This window comes from Manacus vitellinus, unplaced genomic scaffold (genome assembly GCF_001715985.3).
Source record: "Manacus vitellinus isolate BGI_N305 unplaced genomic scaffold, ASM171598v3 scaffold_59_pilon, whole genome shotgun sequence".
NCBI lineage: Eukaryota > Metazoa > Chordata > Aves > Passeriformes > Pipridae > Manacus > Manacus vitellinus.
The window spans coordinates 3,500,898-3,518,866 of record NW_021940681.1 but is presented as its reverse complement, the minus strand read 5'-3'; the positions used below and the strand labels follow the sequence as shown (position 1 = coordinate 3,518,866).

The following is a 17,969-nucleotide window of genomic DNA, read 5'->3' as shown; positions in this document are numbered from 1 at the left end:
GAATAAGAAGGTGTTTAATAGGGAAGAACTTCAATGCACGGACTTCACAGGGAGATTTAAAACTTCAATTTTTATTAGCACCAAATACCAAGCAAGTTCCATGACAACAAGCTGTACTTCCAAGCTGGTGAGTTATTTTGTTTAGGGAAAAGGGAGTTAGTAATTATATGACACATCAATTCAGTCTTATGTACTCTCTTGTGGTTGCATATGCAAATCCGTAATTCCTTCAGTTGTGCACAGGTCTGAGTTCACAATTTCTGTCTTTCCCCCAAAAGTAGGAGTGTTTTCAATCGTGAGGTTTTGAGGCAACTCTGTTCTTGAGAGACCAAGTAGTATAACTTAGCTGCTCAGCAGGAGAATAGTCAAAGCACCTCTGGCTTCTAGGGGGAAATAGTACTGTTTCTATAATACTTGTGTGTCCAGTTCCTGCAGCTGAGCTTACAGCGTGAAGAATTTACCCAAACAGCTTCACTTGTACCTCCATGCACCCTCTCTGTTCAACTAATGCCAACATGACTTTCAAATGAAATTAATGCATGTGCAAAGACAGTGGCCGTTGGTGGGGAGAGAGGAGGGTTGTGTGGTGCTCTGAGAATTATAAAGAAGCTTTTGGTGACTTTGACTGTGACAAGAGATCTGGCATAGGCTTATAGAGTGAGAGGTGGGGTTCCAAAAAAGCACTAGAATCAGCACCATGGAGAAGTGCTCTTTTCCTGGAGTACTTGTAAATGCTTCATTCTAATTGCGTTTGTAAACAGATTTAACTGCCTTGGGGGAAGGATGGTTCTGTTCCTTGAGAAATGAGAGCCTGAAAATGAGAGAACTGAGAACACCTCCCCCACACCCCCTTTTTTTTCTTTCTTTTTTTTCTTTTGTAGAATTTACCTTGGATAGTTGGGCTGCCACAGTACAAACTGTAGGGATGTATATGCTGCTCCACTCATCTCAACAGCGTATGGATGCAGGTGAGCATTTCAAAAGAACAGCAAAGACATAATTTCTGACATGAGGTATTTTTTAACTCAATATTCTGGATGCTTATTATTCAAACTGAGATATAATATCAGAATCTGTTCAATGCATTTGTGGATGATACAGTAACACTGAACAAGTTTCCAAGGTAAACTGGGTTAAAAGAAAGAAACAAAAAGGAAAAAAAGCATCCCTGCAGCATTAGTTTCTCTGGAGAATGCTAAGCAGGTAGTGACGGTTCTGCTTGATAACAGTGCTCATCTAGCCACTTGCAGGCTTGCATCAAGGAACTGAGGATATTAAAAGCAATTCAGATTCAGTCACTACTTAGTCTATAACTAGGCTGCATGAATTACTTGGTTACAGTGCTTATTTTACTCTGTTGTGTAGGGACTATGGTCTCCTAAGTCAGTATCAAACCTGAACTTCGTAAAGCCATGTAAGATGTCTATCATTAGACACTAAAATTTATACAATACAAATAATTGAATCCTCTCCACATTTGACAGACTGGGACTTTGATTGATCAGGTATTGTAGAGGTGGAAGGGCTGAAGCAGCAATGGCCTTAAGCTTTAGGGCCAAGGAAAGGTATTTGTGGAAGAGGGAGATGATGAGGTGCATCTGAACAGACTTTTAAGAAACCAGGTCCTGAAATCCCTTTATTTCTACAGTAATTTTCAGTTAATCTTTAGGATGAATGCTTTACACCTGAAACTCTTATGCTGTCCATATGAGACATAAACAGATAAGCAATACACATTAGCAGTTGGTTTTTTATGCTGTAGTTTTCTATAGATTTTTGTTTTCTATAGATTTAATTATTTACAGTTATGTTTTATTTTGTTGGCTGTGATTTGAACTATATTCTGTAATAATAGTAGAATTATATTCTATAAGAGGAATATAGGGGGAAGTTTATAGTGCATAATTATCCCATCCTTTCAAATTATTCTTTTAACCACAACTAGAGGGAAGTCGCTGTTAAGCAATTCTAAAGTAACAAAATGTTCTGCATAAACTATTTCTGCATAAAAGATACCAGCGAGTTGTTTGAGAAACCCATTTAACTGATTAGTTATTTCTTCATTAAAAACCATGCAATGCAAGATGACCTATAGGCCATCTATTTAGTTGTCTAACACACATTGGTGTAGATTTGGTAGTAAATGCTTTGGAGGGAAGAATATAAACTAGGCTGTTCTTGCAGGACAGTAAACCCCAGGATTTCTAGTGAATATACATGGGGAAACAGTTTATTGTGGGGGTAGGAGGGAAGCAAGGCCTAGGGTAAAATGACCTGTGAAGGCAACTGATGGAATTTCAGAAAAAGTCTTTCAAATGGCACTTGCTAGGTGAGTTAGTAATGACCAATTCCTTATCTGTTTGGGGTTTTAACATATGGCTGGTAAGAAACATAGGGCTCTGCATTTTGAACTTTTGATGTGTCAAGACAAAACTTTGGATGAGATTTCATAGGCTGTCCTTAAGTCTCTTTGAAAATTATCACCATGCAGACAGAAACTACTTTGTATTACACAGCCAGTCTAGTCAGCTAAGCCTGATATTCCTGGGTTATGTTAAGTGTACTTGAGGAAAAACAGCAGGATGTCAGGTGAAATACTAGTCTAGTTGTTGATTAAAGCAGAAACAGCCTTGTCTATGCCAACATGTATTTCAAAAGCAAAGACAACTAGGTTAGCTACTAGGGGAAGGTACACTGGGCTTAGTTGTTTGAAACAATGGGATCTTGAAAATCAATAGATACTCAATTACCTAGAGTTAAGCTTTAGTGGAAAGACAAATTAGGCTGTAAAGGTAATACAGCTGCTCTGTGCCCATACAGTTCTGTAAGCATCATTATGTCAGCGTTCCTGAAGTATAGAACCAATGGTGAATAAATGAAATTAAAAGGCAACATTTTAAAATCTATATAAGAAGGGTTCTTTTAAATGTATGCAGCATGATGAAATTGTGAAATTCTCTGCTACAATGCAAGACTTAAGGGTAAAGTTTCACAAATTCAGAAAGGGATTAAAGATAGGTGTGGTTAATGAGACCATCAGTGGTACACTGAACAGGACAAAGAAAATTCAAGTACTGTAAACATGCCTACTGAACTGAGGGAGCTGTAAGAAACTTCCACCAAAGGTTTGGGTTATCCCATATGAAGTTTCCTTCAATAACTTCTAAAATGTCTGGGTCTCTACTTCCATAATTTCAATAGTACACCTTTTTGTTGTTCAGAATGCACAGTTTGGAGGCAATTTCGCTTGCAAACCTGTTTGACCTGTAGGGTGCAATAAATTGTATTGAAAAAGGCAGTGTTAGACATGACTTCAGATAAGATACCTGGCTAACCAGACATTTTTCTAACCTGACACAGTACGAGTTCCTAGTTGTTCCATTTTAACACAGTCTAGTGTTAATTTTCTAAGTTTTTCTATATAATTTCTGAATCCAAGCAACTACCTCAGAAAAAGAGAAGTCCAGTCCTTTTGTTTCAAAATTATCAGTAACAGACAAGTTGTAAACACAAAATAATTGATTTCAGCTCTGAGTATTTTGTTAACACTGTAAATCTGATCTCTCAGTAGTTTCTGAATTGTTATCGACTACTGCATAATTTCAGGTTGCCCTTAAGAGGAAAAAGAAAGGGATGTATCTTTACCTGGGAATGGGTAAATCGCTTAAAAAATAATAATAAAAACAAATATGTAAGGAGGGATAGGACAAATTAAAGATGGGTAATGAGAAGTGACAAAGAATTAGTAGGCTGTGGAGGGTTTCTTAATTGCATACAGTGTGTGTGCACTTGCACACACTTGTACAAACACATATCTATGGGTCTGTATATATTCACTGTATAGCTTGTAGTGCAGTTGATTATAAAGAATACAAAAGACATTCTGTTGTAAACTTTAAAGAATATTTAATAACTTTTAAAAAATAAAATGTATATTTTAAATTTTGTTCTTTATATGAATGCACAAAAATGTATCACTGTAATTGCAGCAACAAAATTCAAAGAACTGAGAAGACTTGCCCACTGTGTTAAGATACCAGTGACAAGTTAGGAAAATTCACAATGGAATCCAAACAAATTTCCCATGGCAGGTCCCGACTTGTTTTCTAGCTGTGAATTGTCTACTTCAGTATCTATGAAGATCATTCACACTTAGCAAATCCTTGCTGACTAAGCAAATAAAGAGTCTAGTTTTAAAATAATCACCACAATCAACACCTGATTTCTCTTGCTTACCTTTGGTGCCACATTCATAGCATAGCACAACAACGAAGCAAAGGGGTAAGTGAAAGGTGGCTCTGGGCTTGCCTCTTACCACGTTCACAGGGTAGGACAGGAGGTTGTTGGCATGGACAAAGTGTAACCAGTTTGTGAGAAGAGAGGGGAGTTTGAGTGGATCTGCAAAGCAACCCTACTGCTGATGCAAGACAAAATATTTTACAGACTCTGTGCAGTTCCTTCCTGTCTATATTATAATCCTACACTGCTGCAGTTAAATGCTAATTATTCAATGAAAGAATAAACCTTTATGAGTTTGTATGATCTGAGAGGGAGAACCAAAGAAGTATTCACAGAACAGAAACAGGACTGAATTTCAGTGATTGTGCATTATATGATGTGGAGCTAAGTAATTCTGTTGTATAAGTAATAAGATTTGGCTGCTAGTGGCAGTACAGGAAAATAAACCATATTCTACTAAATATATATATATGTATATATTTCATTACAATTGTGCTGATAAAAAGCCAAAAGTATATTGGACTGAATCTAAAAAGCTAAATCTTGATGCTGCTGAATTCAGTAGGTGCAGCCATATGTCCTATGCCTTCACATCTTGTTATTAAGCAGAAAGAGCAATGAGAATAAATTAGAATTGCTCCTTTATTGCCTTTGGTTCTGTCTTTAATGTAAATGTATTGAATCCTCCTTTATGTTTAAAGATAAGAAGTCAAAATTATAGTAAAGTCTTTACTAAAAGTGACAAGACACTAATAGAAGCAATTGGAATGACTTCTGTGTTGCTCTGCATACATACAATATCAGCAGCCTTTTAAATGGATATGATATACTACAGGTTACTTATTTATAATCAACCAGTTTAACTCGAAGTTTTATGTGTAACATGGAACTATCTTTTTTTTGTTTGTTTTTTAAAAAGATTGTTGCTGTTACATATCACAAAAATCTTCTGACTTTGTCAGCAGAGAAAGGATGCAATGCTCTTCAAAAGAAAATATGGTAAGTCTGAGGCTTGTAATATGTAGTATGTTCAGAGGTTTGAAATTGGATTGTGCTGGTAATGCTGTAAGCACCGTAAGATCTGTTTGGCCCGTGTGAAGAGAGTTAATAACATCAAATATAGAAAACAGTCCAGTCAGAATTATAAACCAGTTGCAGTAGCATCTCAGTTGGTAGTGTAAGGATAGTATTTAAAAAAGAATTATTAGCAGCAATATGTGACCTGGGGTTTTTTTTTGTTTGGTTGGGGCTTTTTTGTTCATTTGTTTTTCCCCTAACTATGTTTTTCTTGCAGTTACTGGGATTTACAAAAGGAGTGTTAGTTAAACTCCCTATAGATACTTGTTTTTGAAAACCAAGGCAGTTTATCTTACTGTAAAGACACCTAAACTGTGGAAAATGATTAGAGGGAACCACAAAATATGACTTGTCTTCAGTCTCTATTTCTCATATTTTCTCTCCACTGTAGGATTAGCTGAAGTCTAACAGTGTTCTCTAAGAGCTCAGCACGTATTACTGGGAGACTCACCGGATAAGGGTCTGTGATCTCTCTTTTGCCTACACCACCATCAAGCAAATTGATGAGTAGCTCTCTGTGGGAGTTCTGCTGCACAATGGTTTGCTCTTATCAACTGAACCATCATCAGCCTGCTGTCTCTGTGTTAATTTTTAATGGCAGGGATCACTACAAATAGACTTCTCTACCTTTTATCTATCTTTAAAAAAATCAATGTTTTATTAATGTATTCACCACTCTGTTATGCTACTTTTCAGTGGTGGAAACTCTGAGCTGTCAGCAGGGGCACCTCTGTGTACAAACTATAAACCAAGGCAAGAACTAATGGTACATCTAACCTGGAATTACATCTGTGCAAGTAAGAAAGGAAAAGAGTGGAGAGAGGGAAGGAATGAAGAGCAGGACTTTGCAGGTGAGCCTGACTCAGGAAGCAGAGAGCATTGAGACTGTGGTGATTGTAATACCAAGAGTAAGCTGCTTGCTTGGAGTACAGGGCACCTCTGTGTGGGCTGCTCACTCAGCTTGGAGCAAGGTATGTTAACATTTGTCAAGGCTTGTTAGTGTGACAGTAAAATCCATTAGTGGTGGTGAGGTTGCTGTGATAGAGAGTGATCGAGAAGCCACATAAAATGCACACAAGTAATACATTACTTTCAACTTAGCCTGCACAGCTGAATGTCCCCTGGGGGTAAGATTTTGGAAGATACTTGCTCTTTTACGCATCAGACTGTCCTAAGCATTTCCTGGGAAACCATGGAGTAGTTCAGTAGTTCTTGCCTGAGAGTAAGAAGGCTACAGGAAACCAGCAAAGAGACAAAAAAACCCAAGAGCTAAGGAGTGAGAATGAATCTGTCAGTGGTGCAGGTTCAGAAAAGGATTAGTTATGCGTGTAAAGGAGATTGTTCAATAGGCCATGGGTTGGCAAGGCCAGCTTTATGCTGGAAATTGCCTTTAAATCAAAGCACGCAAAATGTCACTCGTAGCTGAGACCTGCTGTTGTAAGCAGGCTAACTTTTTGTGTGAGCTTGATGCATGCTTCCAGTCTGTCACAGTAAGGATGGCTGCATTGAGCTTTCTGGGAAAACGGCTTCATGGCTGTCTCTCTCATCTAGCTGTCAGTGGCTGAGAGATCCTCCAAGGCTGGCTGCAGTTAGCAGGCCATCTGCATTACTCTGTTTGCCTCTTCCCTGCTGTGTCCTTTCCCAGCTTCTCCCTGTCACATATGCATTATCTGGGGCTACTTGCTGGTGGGGAATTATTTGTTTGAACAATATGATACATCTGATTCTTAACCTCATTGCTAGAAGGGGTGCACAGGAGGGTACTACAGAAATTACTTTAGTTATCAATGAGTGGGGAAATTGGACAGTAAGTGGCTGTTCCCTGGCTAAGGAAAGTTATGGTTTTGATTCCTGCATATTCTTGTGATTCTGTGATATTTCAGAAAGTGTGGGGTATATTCTAGCCAACAGCTAGGCAAAGGAAGATGCATGTGAAAAGGAGTACTGAGAGGTGACTCCAGTTCTAAGAGAGACTGATGTGTCTTGGCTGTTGTCAGCGTGCAGCTGGGAGAAAAAAAAAAGCTAAGCATAAAAGCATCTGAAGTCTTAATAACTCTCAGACAAATGGGCAATGCGCAAAAGATTTTTCCTCAGCAAGGTAAACTCTGTCATACCTGCAGATGATGATATCCCAAAGTAAATTAATGAAATGGTGACATTCAGGGAAGGAACAGCTGACAGCTTTGTACACATCTTCAAGTGCAGAAATGAGTGATATTTTTTGGCAGACTAACTTGAAACAGGAATGATAAAAAATAAAGCCATAGTAGACTGACAGAGAGAGCCCACTCATAAGTTGTTTACTGAAATGAAGATACAGCTGAAAGTAATTACTTGTTTCCCAGAGGTATAAGTGATAGTGCCTTGTACAAGAAATAATACTTGGTTATTTCAGTTGGAATGTAAAATAGGATAGAAAGGTTTCCTCTTTCTGAGGTTAGATGCTGGGTCTTTTCACTTCCTTTCAGAAAAGTATGTGTTAATGAATGTAATATATGTAACATATGCAGTCAACCATCTATTGCCACTGGCAATTAGTAAGTGAGGCAATGTCCAGTATTGTTTTCCATTAACAGCCAGATCTCACTGTACAGATTCTGATTAAAAGCCTGACTTTGCGGCACATAAGATTAAAAATACTCCTTTAAAACATCATATTTCTGAAGATGATCCTTTCCGGCTACAAAATCATTTTGAGACACTTGGAGGCAGGGCTGCTTGATCTTGACATTTTAGCTGTGGGCAAACTGTAGTAAAATTACAATTGCATTCAGTGCTAGCTACTCTGTACCTTCTTGCTGAAGAATATGCATTTTCTACTTCCTCTCTTCCGGACCGTGAAATGCGGGAAGGAAACCTGGCAGGTTTCTCAGAGGTCGCCTCAGTGCAATCTTTTCCTAACATTGGTTTGCAGATCAGCCTCTTGTAAGCAACCTCCTTTGTCTTGCCATAGGCCATGGAAAAGGAAACATTGCTCTTTGAAGGTTTTCCTCTGTTTAAAGACAAGGCTGCTTCTTACCTGTGCCAGTTCAAGTACTGACTTTTTCTTTTCTTCCTCCTTCAGTGAAGTGGGGTGATTCACAAAATCTTCAGAAAGATAGCATTATACACAGTTCATAGTACAAAGAGGGGGAGAAAGGTCAGATGAATGAGCATGAAGGAGATTTCTCCTGTGTCCTTTGGAGGAGGAGCAGAAAGACTGGGAAATGGTATCTATGCACAGTAGGTATCTGCCTTGACTACCTGACAATACATGGTCATTGCAAAGGTGAGTCCGAGAATCTAAGAGAAAAAAAAAAACAAAACCCAATCATTTTTCAGTAAGTAAAAAAAACCTATTTATTGAAACAACAAGAAAAAGCATGGCACTAGTTTTGTTCACACACAGGAAGACACATCACATACTGCTTTTCCTGCCCATTCATGCCCTTGTTCTGTTCCTAATGTTTGTCTGCCTTTTGTGCTTATCTATGTTACTGTTTCACAGAATAAACAATGAGAGCAGAGGAGAGTTGGTTTCTCTATGAAGAGCAGCCACAAGATACTGGGAAGAGGCATATTGGAAAAAAAAAAGTTTGGATGTCTTTTGCTTGAAAATATTTTATAGTAGCAACCCACAGCTCTGGGGCTCTGTGAGTACCTCTGGAGTTGTTGCTTTGAAAGACATCAGGTTCATCCCTGACCCTAAGGATGCTGTGGTTTACTTTATTGCACTTTACCTTTCCAGGTCTATGTGTGCACAGGTCCCTGTGGGGGAATCACTGGAGACTGAAAATGCATTAATCATGGCCATCAATGCCTCATCAACAATGTATGTGTCTTTCTACTCAGCCTATTCAAGAGAAGCAGCAGGGAGGGGGTGGTTCTTCTCCCAGCCAACTACTGACCTGCTGTGCTGCCTCTGTAGATTACTTCATCAGAAAAGGGGATGGGGAAGAGAGTCTTATCTTCCTTCCAGTTGAAGTACTTATATGAATGTACTAAGTGCTTGTTATTTTCCCTTTGCAACACCACTGAAAGAATTGTCATTGAAATGAAGGTCTGCCAAGTAGAAATTTTTAGGGTATGGATTCTATTTTAAGCACTTAAAATGACCACTTCAAATTTAGTGTTTACATCAGTAGTAGTTTCTGTTAATGAGTACTTTGAAAGAGTATATGAATACACACACTATTCTATTTATGAAGAAAAAAATGGTTATAAAGTTGTTAATCTTCTTCAAGTCTCAGTCTTCCACAGTGAAATAAGACTGTTAGGTTTTAGGGTGCTGTTTTACAGAAAGCACTTGCGTTTTGGAAGTATCCCCTGAACACTGCCTTCTGCTTCCTAGCAAAGGAATACCTTTGGGGACAGCTGCATAATAAAACTGTGGTGGCTGAACTTGTTTTGTAATTTGGAGGAGACACAATGAAGAAGATTCTTCTGTCACATGGGCTATATGTCCTTCAAGTTGTGCCACTGTATAATTCTAACTATAAAATTCTTAACATGAAAAACGAAAGCTGTCGCACGCTTAGGGCCAGAACAACATTGAAACAGAAACAACAGAGGGAGCCCAAATCATTTGAGGTGACAGTGCATCAAAACTTTCATCATCAGTTAGATTCAATCACATAGTGCAGCTGGAAGACAGACTGAAAATTTCTCATGTTCTGAGCGGTTTTCTCTGCATTGCACAGCATTCACTAGGAATATGAATTTGCATTTTTAAATTGCCTGAAGTGTTTTCTTCCATGCAAACTAGTAATGTCTTTCTGTCAGAAAGATAGCATTGTCTTAGAACTTGATTATATTTAAGGTATTTATGAGAAGGACTTTGACATAGGTTGGTGGAGTTATTTTAGTGTATCTTTTAAAGACCCCCTAAATGCTGCACAGATGCTCAAAAGCTGGGTATTTTTTTGGTTTTGTTTTTTTTTTTAAGTATGGTAATATATTAACAACAGTCTTAAATTGTCTGTCTGCCATATGATCTGGTTGAGCATTTTTCCTAAGCATATCTGCTCACAACAGTGGAATAAAAACCAAAACTCTACTGAATTTGGGCCTGTGAGGCATCAGGCATTTGCATTAATAAGTTGCAGCCAATACATGACATATGAGAGAGTAAGATGCATGCCATTCTGCCTAATCTGACATTAGTGGGAATGTGAGTAGAATTCTGATCCCAGGCTCTCTCTTGCTGCTGCTAGTGGCATACCAGGCAAAATTAAAAAACAAAACAAAACAAAACAAAAACCCAAACAACCACAGGTTAATCTGCAGTTAATTAGTTAATCTGGTGTTAATTAGCTCAGCAATGCCATCCTTTCTGCTTATATCTTGAGGGTGAGAGAGAGGGGGAGCTGGAAACTGAGATTTTCACTGCATTTAGGAATGGGACTTTGGGCCATGAATGAAGCGCTGACATACAGCTGAATCTTGTACCTATTTTAAATAAATTAAAACACAAAGGACTTAAATCTTGCAGAATTTTACTCTACCATCATGCAAAATTATTAAAACCAGCGTGAGCAGAGTATATCTGGATCTATGATTACTTAGTTACAATTAGTTAGGATTTGAAAATTGATATTAAACTGTACCTGCACCATAGCTGTGCACAATCCAAAGATTCCCACTGCTAATAAGTTTTCCTGGAGCCATATTTTCACAGTTTCATAGCAAGGCTAGAAAAAAAAATCCACATAATATCGTATTAGCCATAAACATACAGCTCTATTCCCCTGGGAATATACAGGCAGAGAAGAATCAGATCTGACTAAGGTGCTATGTAGCCTGGATTATAATTTCAGCACTGGAGCAAGTACAGTGTATTTTTGAGTTGAAGCTTGAACATGGAGTACTAATTCTAATAACAAAAAAATGTGCACCTTCAAAATGCTGCATGAGCACTGCTCCATATAACCTTTTAACAGTAGTTTTAACTACTATGCTGGTTTTGGCTGGGGTAGACTTAATTTTCTTCACAGTGGTTATGGGGCTGTGTTTTGCATTTGTGCTGAACACAAGGTAGACAATATAGAGATATCTTTGTTATTGCTGAGCAGGGCTTACCCAGAGCCAAGGCCTTTTCTGCTTCTTGTACTCTCACACTGGCAAGGAAGTTGGGGCTACATGGGAGTTTGGGAGGGGACACAGCCAGGCCAGATGACCCAAAGGGACCAAAGGATTTCATATCATGTCACATCATGCTTAGCATATAAAGAGGGGAGAAAAGAGGACGAAGAGGGGGATGTTTGGAATGATGGCATTTGCCTTCCCCAGTCAAGGTTACGTGTGGATGGAACCCTGCTCTCCTGGGGAGGGCTGGACACCTGCCTGCCCATGGGAAGTGGTGAATGAATTCCTTGTTTTGCTTTGTTTGAACACGTGGCTTTTGCTGTCCCCACTGAATTGTTCTTAACCCACTCTTTTCTCACTTTTACTCTTCTGATTCTCCCCTTGATCCCACTGCTGGAGGAGTGAGTGAGCAGCTGTGGAGGAGTGAGTAAGCAAGCAGCTGTGTGGTGCTTAGTAGAAGGCTGGGGTTAAACCATGACAAATAAACAAGCAGTGGATTTGTGTCCTCTTTGCCGTCTAAAACCCAACCAGAAGCAGTTAGAACTTTAGAATGAGGCTTTCATTTTCTCTGTGTTTCAGGGAAACAAATACTTCTTATAATACCTACATATATATGAAACCCAAAAGTCCCATTGAGAGTGGCTCAGTAGCCACTCCTGGACCCGTTTCATAACATTTTCCATCATTTCAATTTGCAGTATGGGCACTCCTCCATTATTTTTTTCCTGCTTTAAATTCTGCAGTAGCTGTAACTCCATGTTGCTGATCCAGTTTTGGGGGGAATTGGCCCAAGTGAAACCTTTCTTGAAATAATAAGTAGTGTCTGTAAGACAACCTTGTGCAAAAACAGTGCCCGCTGTCTTGTAATGTTCAGGCCAAGAATCATTCAGCTTTCAGTTTGTGGCTTTCACATATGTATAAAGGAAAAACTATTAATGCCCACCAGAATACACAGTGTTAACCTGCACTGATCTGCTTGGGACCACAGATAAAATAGAAGAACATTTAAGCCCTTAAATTAAAAAACTGACTTGGGGCTACTTGAGAAGTATAAGGAAGCCATGTTTGATGTGAACTCAGCCTCTGCCAGTGCCAATCCATGTGTATGAAATTTTGCTAGAAAGTGGCCAAGAGAGCTTTAGTCATTGTCTTCACAAACCATTAGAAGCAGCAAAACTTATAATTCCACTTCATAAGATGGCCTTACTCCACACTCCCCCTGCATAATTGCAATACCTGCAATTAGCACAAAGAATTGCTGAGCTAATTTCAGAGAAGAATTTAGGCTCTGATGATCTGTTCCGGAAAGATCTTACTGAGGCCATTGTAGGGAAATTATCCCACGGAGTTTTGAATTTGATTACAGGCAAGTGCAAAAACTCACTGAAAAAAATGCTGCTGGCAATTCAGCAGAACAGTTTCCACTTTCCTACTGTGCAGTGGAAGCCCCTGAGCTAGAGTTCCTGGTTGGAGCAGAGCACTCTATGCTCACAGTCCTCCTGCCTCAGGACTGCCTGGGCTATGATAAGCTATGGCTGCTGCTCCAGGGCCTGTGTGTGTATGAGCCATTTGCTTTTATTGCTACCTGACTCCAGTAGGTGGGACATTAAAAAGGACATTCCTGTCATTTCCTAGCTAGTTGTAGCTAGACCATGCTGCATATCAGTGTTGGAATGTACTTGTCTGTTATGTGAAATAACAGCTTAGAGCTTACTGAAAGGAAACCCTTCAGCTCCTAAAAATAATTAAATAGGAAGTTTCACTGGAGGTCAAAGGCCACAGCTCAACATGAGCCTTCAGGAACCACCTGATTAAAGATCAGCATACCTTTGTATAGCCCTGCAGATGACTTCCTGCCCGCCCTTCACCTGGGCTGCAAGACAGCTGCTGAGATGGTGCTGGAGAGCTACTCACCGCTTTCCACCAGGTCCCTGGGGAATGAAGTCCACAATTCTCACTGAATTCTAAGCAGCAGGAGTCTGGCACCCGGGTTGTGTTGTACACTTCAAACCAGTCAGTGTAGTTGGAGACTCCACAGCACCTGAACTGGAAAAAGATGAACCGAGGCGATACCGTAAGTACGACCTGTCACTGGCTTCTGCTTGTTCTGACTTCTGCCTTCTGGAGCTGGACACTCAGATTATACCAGCAGGGGCTTGAAGTTTTAAAGAAATGCAGTACTTCCTCAGTGTTACCCAAATAGACCCTTTTCTCCACTCTTATATTATGTTTAAATATGGTCTTGTATGTTGATGCTGATGCAAGAAGCAAAGGCACCCATCTGCAGCGGGAGGACACTGCAGGAGCCAAAATCAGACAACCTTAGCTGAGTACTGAGATTAAGGATATGTGACTGAGCAGAATTATAACAAGTTGTTTACAGCTTCTTGTCTGTAAAAAAGATACAGATACAGCACCCAAGAGATGAAGATAGTGGGATCTCTGTGGCACACTACTCCTAGAATCATGATTGAAGTTAACAAGGCAAATTTCTCGCTAAGCTCTTAATTACTAATCACCTTTGAAAGTCTTTGCCAGTCAGTAAAAGATGTATTTCCTCCTTGTCTCTCTGTGGTGCAGTTTCTTAATGTCATCATCTGATGCTGCTAAATAGTGGTGCTTTAAGTGTCTGCATACGAGGACACAAAGATTACAATAGCGCTAAATCGGAAGGTTTGTTCTACTTTGGTAGTGGGAAGAAAGGTATAGGAAACATACATAATGGTACAGGGAATGACTGTAATCATCTTCCCTCTCTGGGAACTGGGATATTCCTGTGATACAAAATAAGCTAAGACTCATTACCATATAGATGTATACACCATCTGTTGCCTCTATGCTAACTCAAAAGTATGAATTTGTTGGTATTTAGGCACTTTAGCACTAATGAGTAAAAAAAGACAACACTGGGCTGCAGAACCACTCTCTGCTATTGGCAGTACCTCACACTTTTTCAGGGCTAAGCCAGCCACCCACTTAGCCTCAAAATGACTTGCTGAGATCTTATTCTTTAAATGTGATCCTATATAAGCCTGTACAGTATCTTTTGCATCCCTACAGAGACCACTCCTCTTGTTTGTGATAGACCCATAATCATGCAGACATCTGCACCACCAGGACCAAGGACCTAATTCAGATCCTGATGTTTACACTGGCCTGAGAGAGAGTTTTCCCTTGCTATGTAACAGTTGTGGAGTTCAGGCTGTAGGTAGAGTTGTAGTGTTCAGGTCTTGTTGCACACACAAAATCTGCCATTCAAGACCTATAGAGGGCAGAGGTGTCATGCGCTGCCTCATGCATCATATGATGCTTCAAGTACTCACAAAAAGTACTCCTTGATAGAGACGTTTCAGTGCTCACAGCAGGGTTTTTCTTCTGCCAAGAAAAAGTAAGAAAACTTTCCTGGACCAACGTCTATTCCCGCAAGGTTCTGCTCCGAATTTTGATTTGGTCTGTGGTAGGAATCAATCCTTAGCTTGCAACTGTTTGATTTGTGAGTTTACAGGCTTCATTTTCTATAAACTGACGTGAAAGTAAAAAGTTTGTAGCTTTCTTTTTTCCCCTCTATGTTCCTACACAGAAAACAGGAGGTCCATGAGTAACAGGTCCCAAAAAATGAATAGGAGCAGCATGGAACACATGGTATGCATTTGAGGAAAGCTGGTTTATTTGGAAATCTAACAAGAAGAAGGTCTTGCAGGCTGTCATCATTAGAGTCAGGAGGCAGCTCTTTGACAGACAGTGAGAAGTGACAGCTTGTAAACAGCAAGCCTTAAAAATGTGGCTCATCTGTGATGTAGAGAGCGCAGCGGTAAGGGCTGAGACATTTGAGTGATGTTCTGGCCAAACACAAGTGACACAAGTTTGCATAAATCAGGACTAGACCCCTTCTCCCTGTAATATTGCATGGCTAAGGGTGTCAAAGTCTGACAGGCTAAGGAGATGGAGATGAAGTACGGGTTTTGTAGTTAAGAGCTCACTAACAGGTTGAGGACAGCTGATCCTATGGAGCCTGTGAAGCAGGAGGTGCCTAGGCCTTCAGATAGGGTTGGGGCTCCAAAGAGTAAAAATTCCTGGTAAACCAGAAGGTGAAAATAGGAAGGGATGCAGTTGCAAAGACAAACTGCAGCTGGACACAAATTGCCTGCCCACACAGATTCTCTGTGTACTGCACAAGAGCAGAGCAGACACGGCAGACCCAGCAATAGGAGAAAGGGCTAAGGAAAGATCAAGGACATAGCAGAGGATCAATAGTCTTAGGACTGGAAAGAAATAGTCTGGAACTGTAACGGGAAGAAATATCTTTGGAAGACAAAGGAATTATAAGCATTAAGCAGTGGACGATCCACAGTCCTAAAGGAGAGGAGGTGACGATCACAGAAGAGAACTAACACCACAGGGACCAGAAAGCACCAGCAAGTGAGCCAGCACTGCTCAAGGAAGGCCAAGTCCAGTGACTGGCACTTCTAGGGGGCAGAGGCACGGATCCATGGCAGTAGGTCAATGACACAAGAACAAGGAAACGAGCCACAGGGGAATTGAGTGGGACACCAGTACAGATTCAGCAAAGGGGCCCAGCTAGAAGCTAAAAAGACAGATAAGCTGAGAGCTCAGTAAACTCAGAGACTTCATTAAGGATGTTCAAGTAGAAAAGAGATAGTATGGGAGTGATTTTGGATCATTTGACAGGCAACCTGATTTATCCCAGGCTCACAAAGCTGAACAGTAAGTAGCCAATTGTTGAGGGAGATGAGGGACTATGAAAAGAAAGCGGAATATTGAGGACAAAGAGCAAAATATGAGGACTTCTTTAGAGTCCTCTTAGATTTGAGAGCAATGTTCTCTTTTGAAAATTTACAAGGTTTCTGAGCAAGGACAGTTGGAGACAGTCCTACAACCTGGAGGATGGAGAAAGCTCAGGTCACATGAAGGATAATTTCTGTCACCAGCAGTTTGTTGTAGCCAGTTTTACCAGACTCAGCGTTCATCCACAAAGCCTGATGTTCTGCCAATGCCAGACTGATTGTCATGAAGCAATTGAAGACTTGATTCTTTCTACAACTGCATTTATTTTTTGATCACATTTACAGTCCTGTCTTGTTCCCTTTACTAGTTAAGTGATAAAAATGAGACAAGGTTGCCTAATTGATTAATTCTGTTCCTAGTTTCACCAGGGAACAATACGCTCATGTTTTTTAGAAACAATTAGAAACTACTTGTACTTATTTTGGGGTACCCAGACAAACACACTTTAAAAGAGAGTAATCCATTAAAAATGTTAACTGTTGTCTCAAATAGCATAACTTGAGGACACCTTGACTTGGACACCCCAGGTCACTCAATTCTAGGGCTCACAGCTGTGAAAGACCATGCAGTGTGAGAGGCAATTGTGCTGCTCCATGAACAAATGTAGGTACTTATGGCATAAGGTGACAATGAGGTAGTAGTTCTGAGGATGTTCATACAGTGTTTGGCAGAGTTGCTCAAACAAGCCAAAGCTTGTCAAATGCCTTTGAGTATCTGAGCTCCACCTGCTGAACAGTGTTTCTAGCAATAATGACAATATGCTGCAGTTTGTTTCGGATGTTTCATGTGGGAGGCTCTCTCTCCTGAGATGTCATACCATATCTTTTCTCCCCCTTTGTTGTACAGACATAAATCACTCCCTTACTGATAATCTGTGGGGTTCTGAAGTGGCTCATAGGCTTCCAAAAGCTGAGGACATGCAGGGGATGCTCAACACAATGATGCAGTCAAGGGTCATGGTGCTGAGGTGCTTTTCCCAGCCAAGCAGCACCAAAAAGCACTGAGGTCTCTATGTTGTACTTAAGGGATGCAAAGCTGCTTGCAAATAGCTTATTTTTTATTTTAACAAGTAACTGCTGCTCTAGCATGGGGTATCTAGGGCTGGTAATTAATGTTAAACAGAAAGTTTCTATCTTAGTGCAACAGAAATGTTAATGAGTTGGACACTTGTACATATTTTACAGGTAATCCAAATAGTGAAGGCTAAGTAGGCCTTATCTTTGGCAAATTCCTGCAAAATCAGTCAGGCTGGGTTCATGAAAATAAACAGACATTCGATCCTTGTTGCAGACAGTTTGTTATCAAAGCCTGGTTTTTCTGGTTTTGTGAATGTGACAAAGAACTAGAGACAGGGCAGGGTGCCTTTTATATGCTTTTTCATCCATCACTTAAAAGTGGTGAATAACACAGTTTTGTTCTAAAAATCATGTTTAATGGGTGGTTTGGATTGCTTCAGCAGTAATTCTAAAGTATAGCTTGATCTAACAGAATCAATGACTGGACAGAGGGAGATGGGTCAAATTTTCTTCTCAGTTACAGTGGTCTAAATAGACATGAAAGGACATTACACAGCAGCAAAAGTGAGCTGAATGTGGCTCACTTTAGTGAAGCTAATAAGTTTTCTGCATGCCTCTCAAATTACTGCCTGGTTAGTTAAAAGGAGAAGTGTTCAAATATTGATCACAAAGATGTTGGGGATGAAGCAACGTTTAAAAATTAATGCCTGTTTCTCATTTCCTAATGATCTCCACCTGTAACTCTAACCAGGTGGTGGGAAAGGAGTG

At 40.0% G+C, this 17,969-nt stretch overlaps 1 protein-coding gene across 4 annotated transcripts in view; it reads right to left on the bottom strand.

Annotated features, from left to right (window-relative positions):
- Positions 1-3,894: 3,894 nt before the first annotated feature.
- The window catches only part of TSPAN4 (tetraspanin 4), a 355,775-nt gene continuing 341,700 nt past the window's right edge, over positions 3,895-17,969 (bottom strand). For all 4 annotated transcript variants that reach the window (XM_018082063.2, XM_018082064.2, XM_018082062.2 and 1 more), the window contains 3 exons: positions 13,294-13,425; positions 10,902-10,985; positions 3,895-8,598 (listed from right to left, as the gene is read on the bottom strand). In XM_018082063.2, the coding sequence (XP_017937552.1) occupies positions 8,530-8,598; positions 10,902-10,985; positions 13,294-13,425 (285 nt within the window). In that variant the 3' untranslated portion in view covers positions 3,895-8,529. The remainder of the gene's footprint in view (positions 8,599-10,901; positions 10,986-13,293; positions 13,426-17,969) is intronic.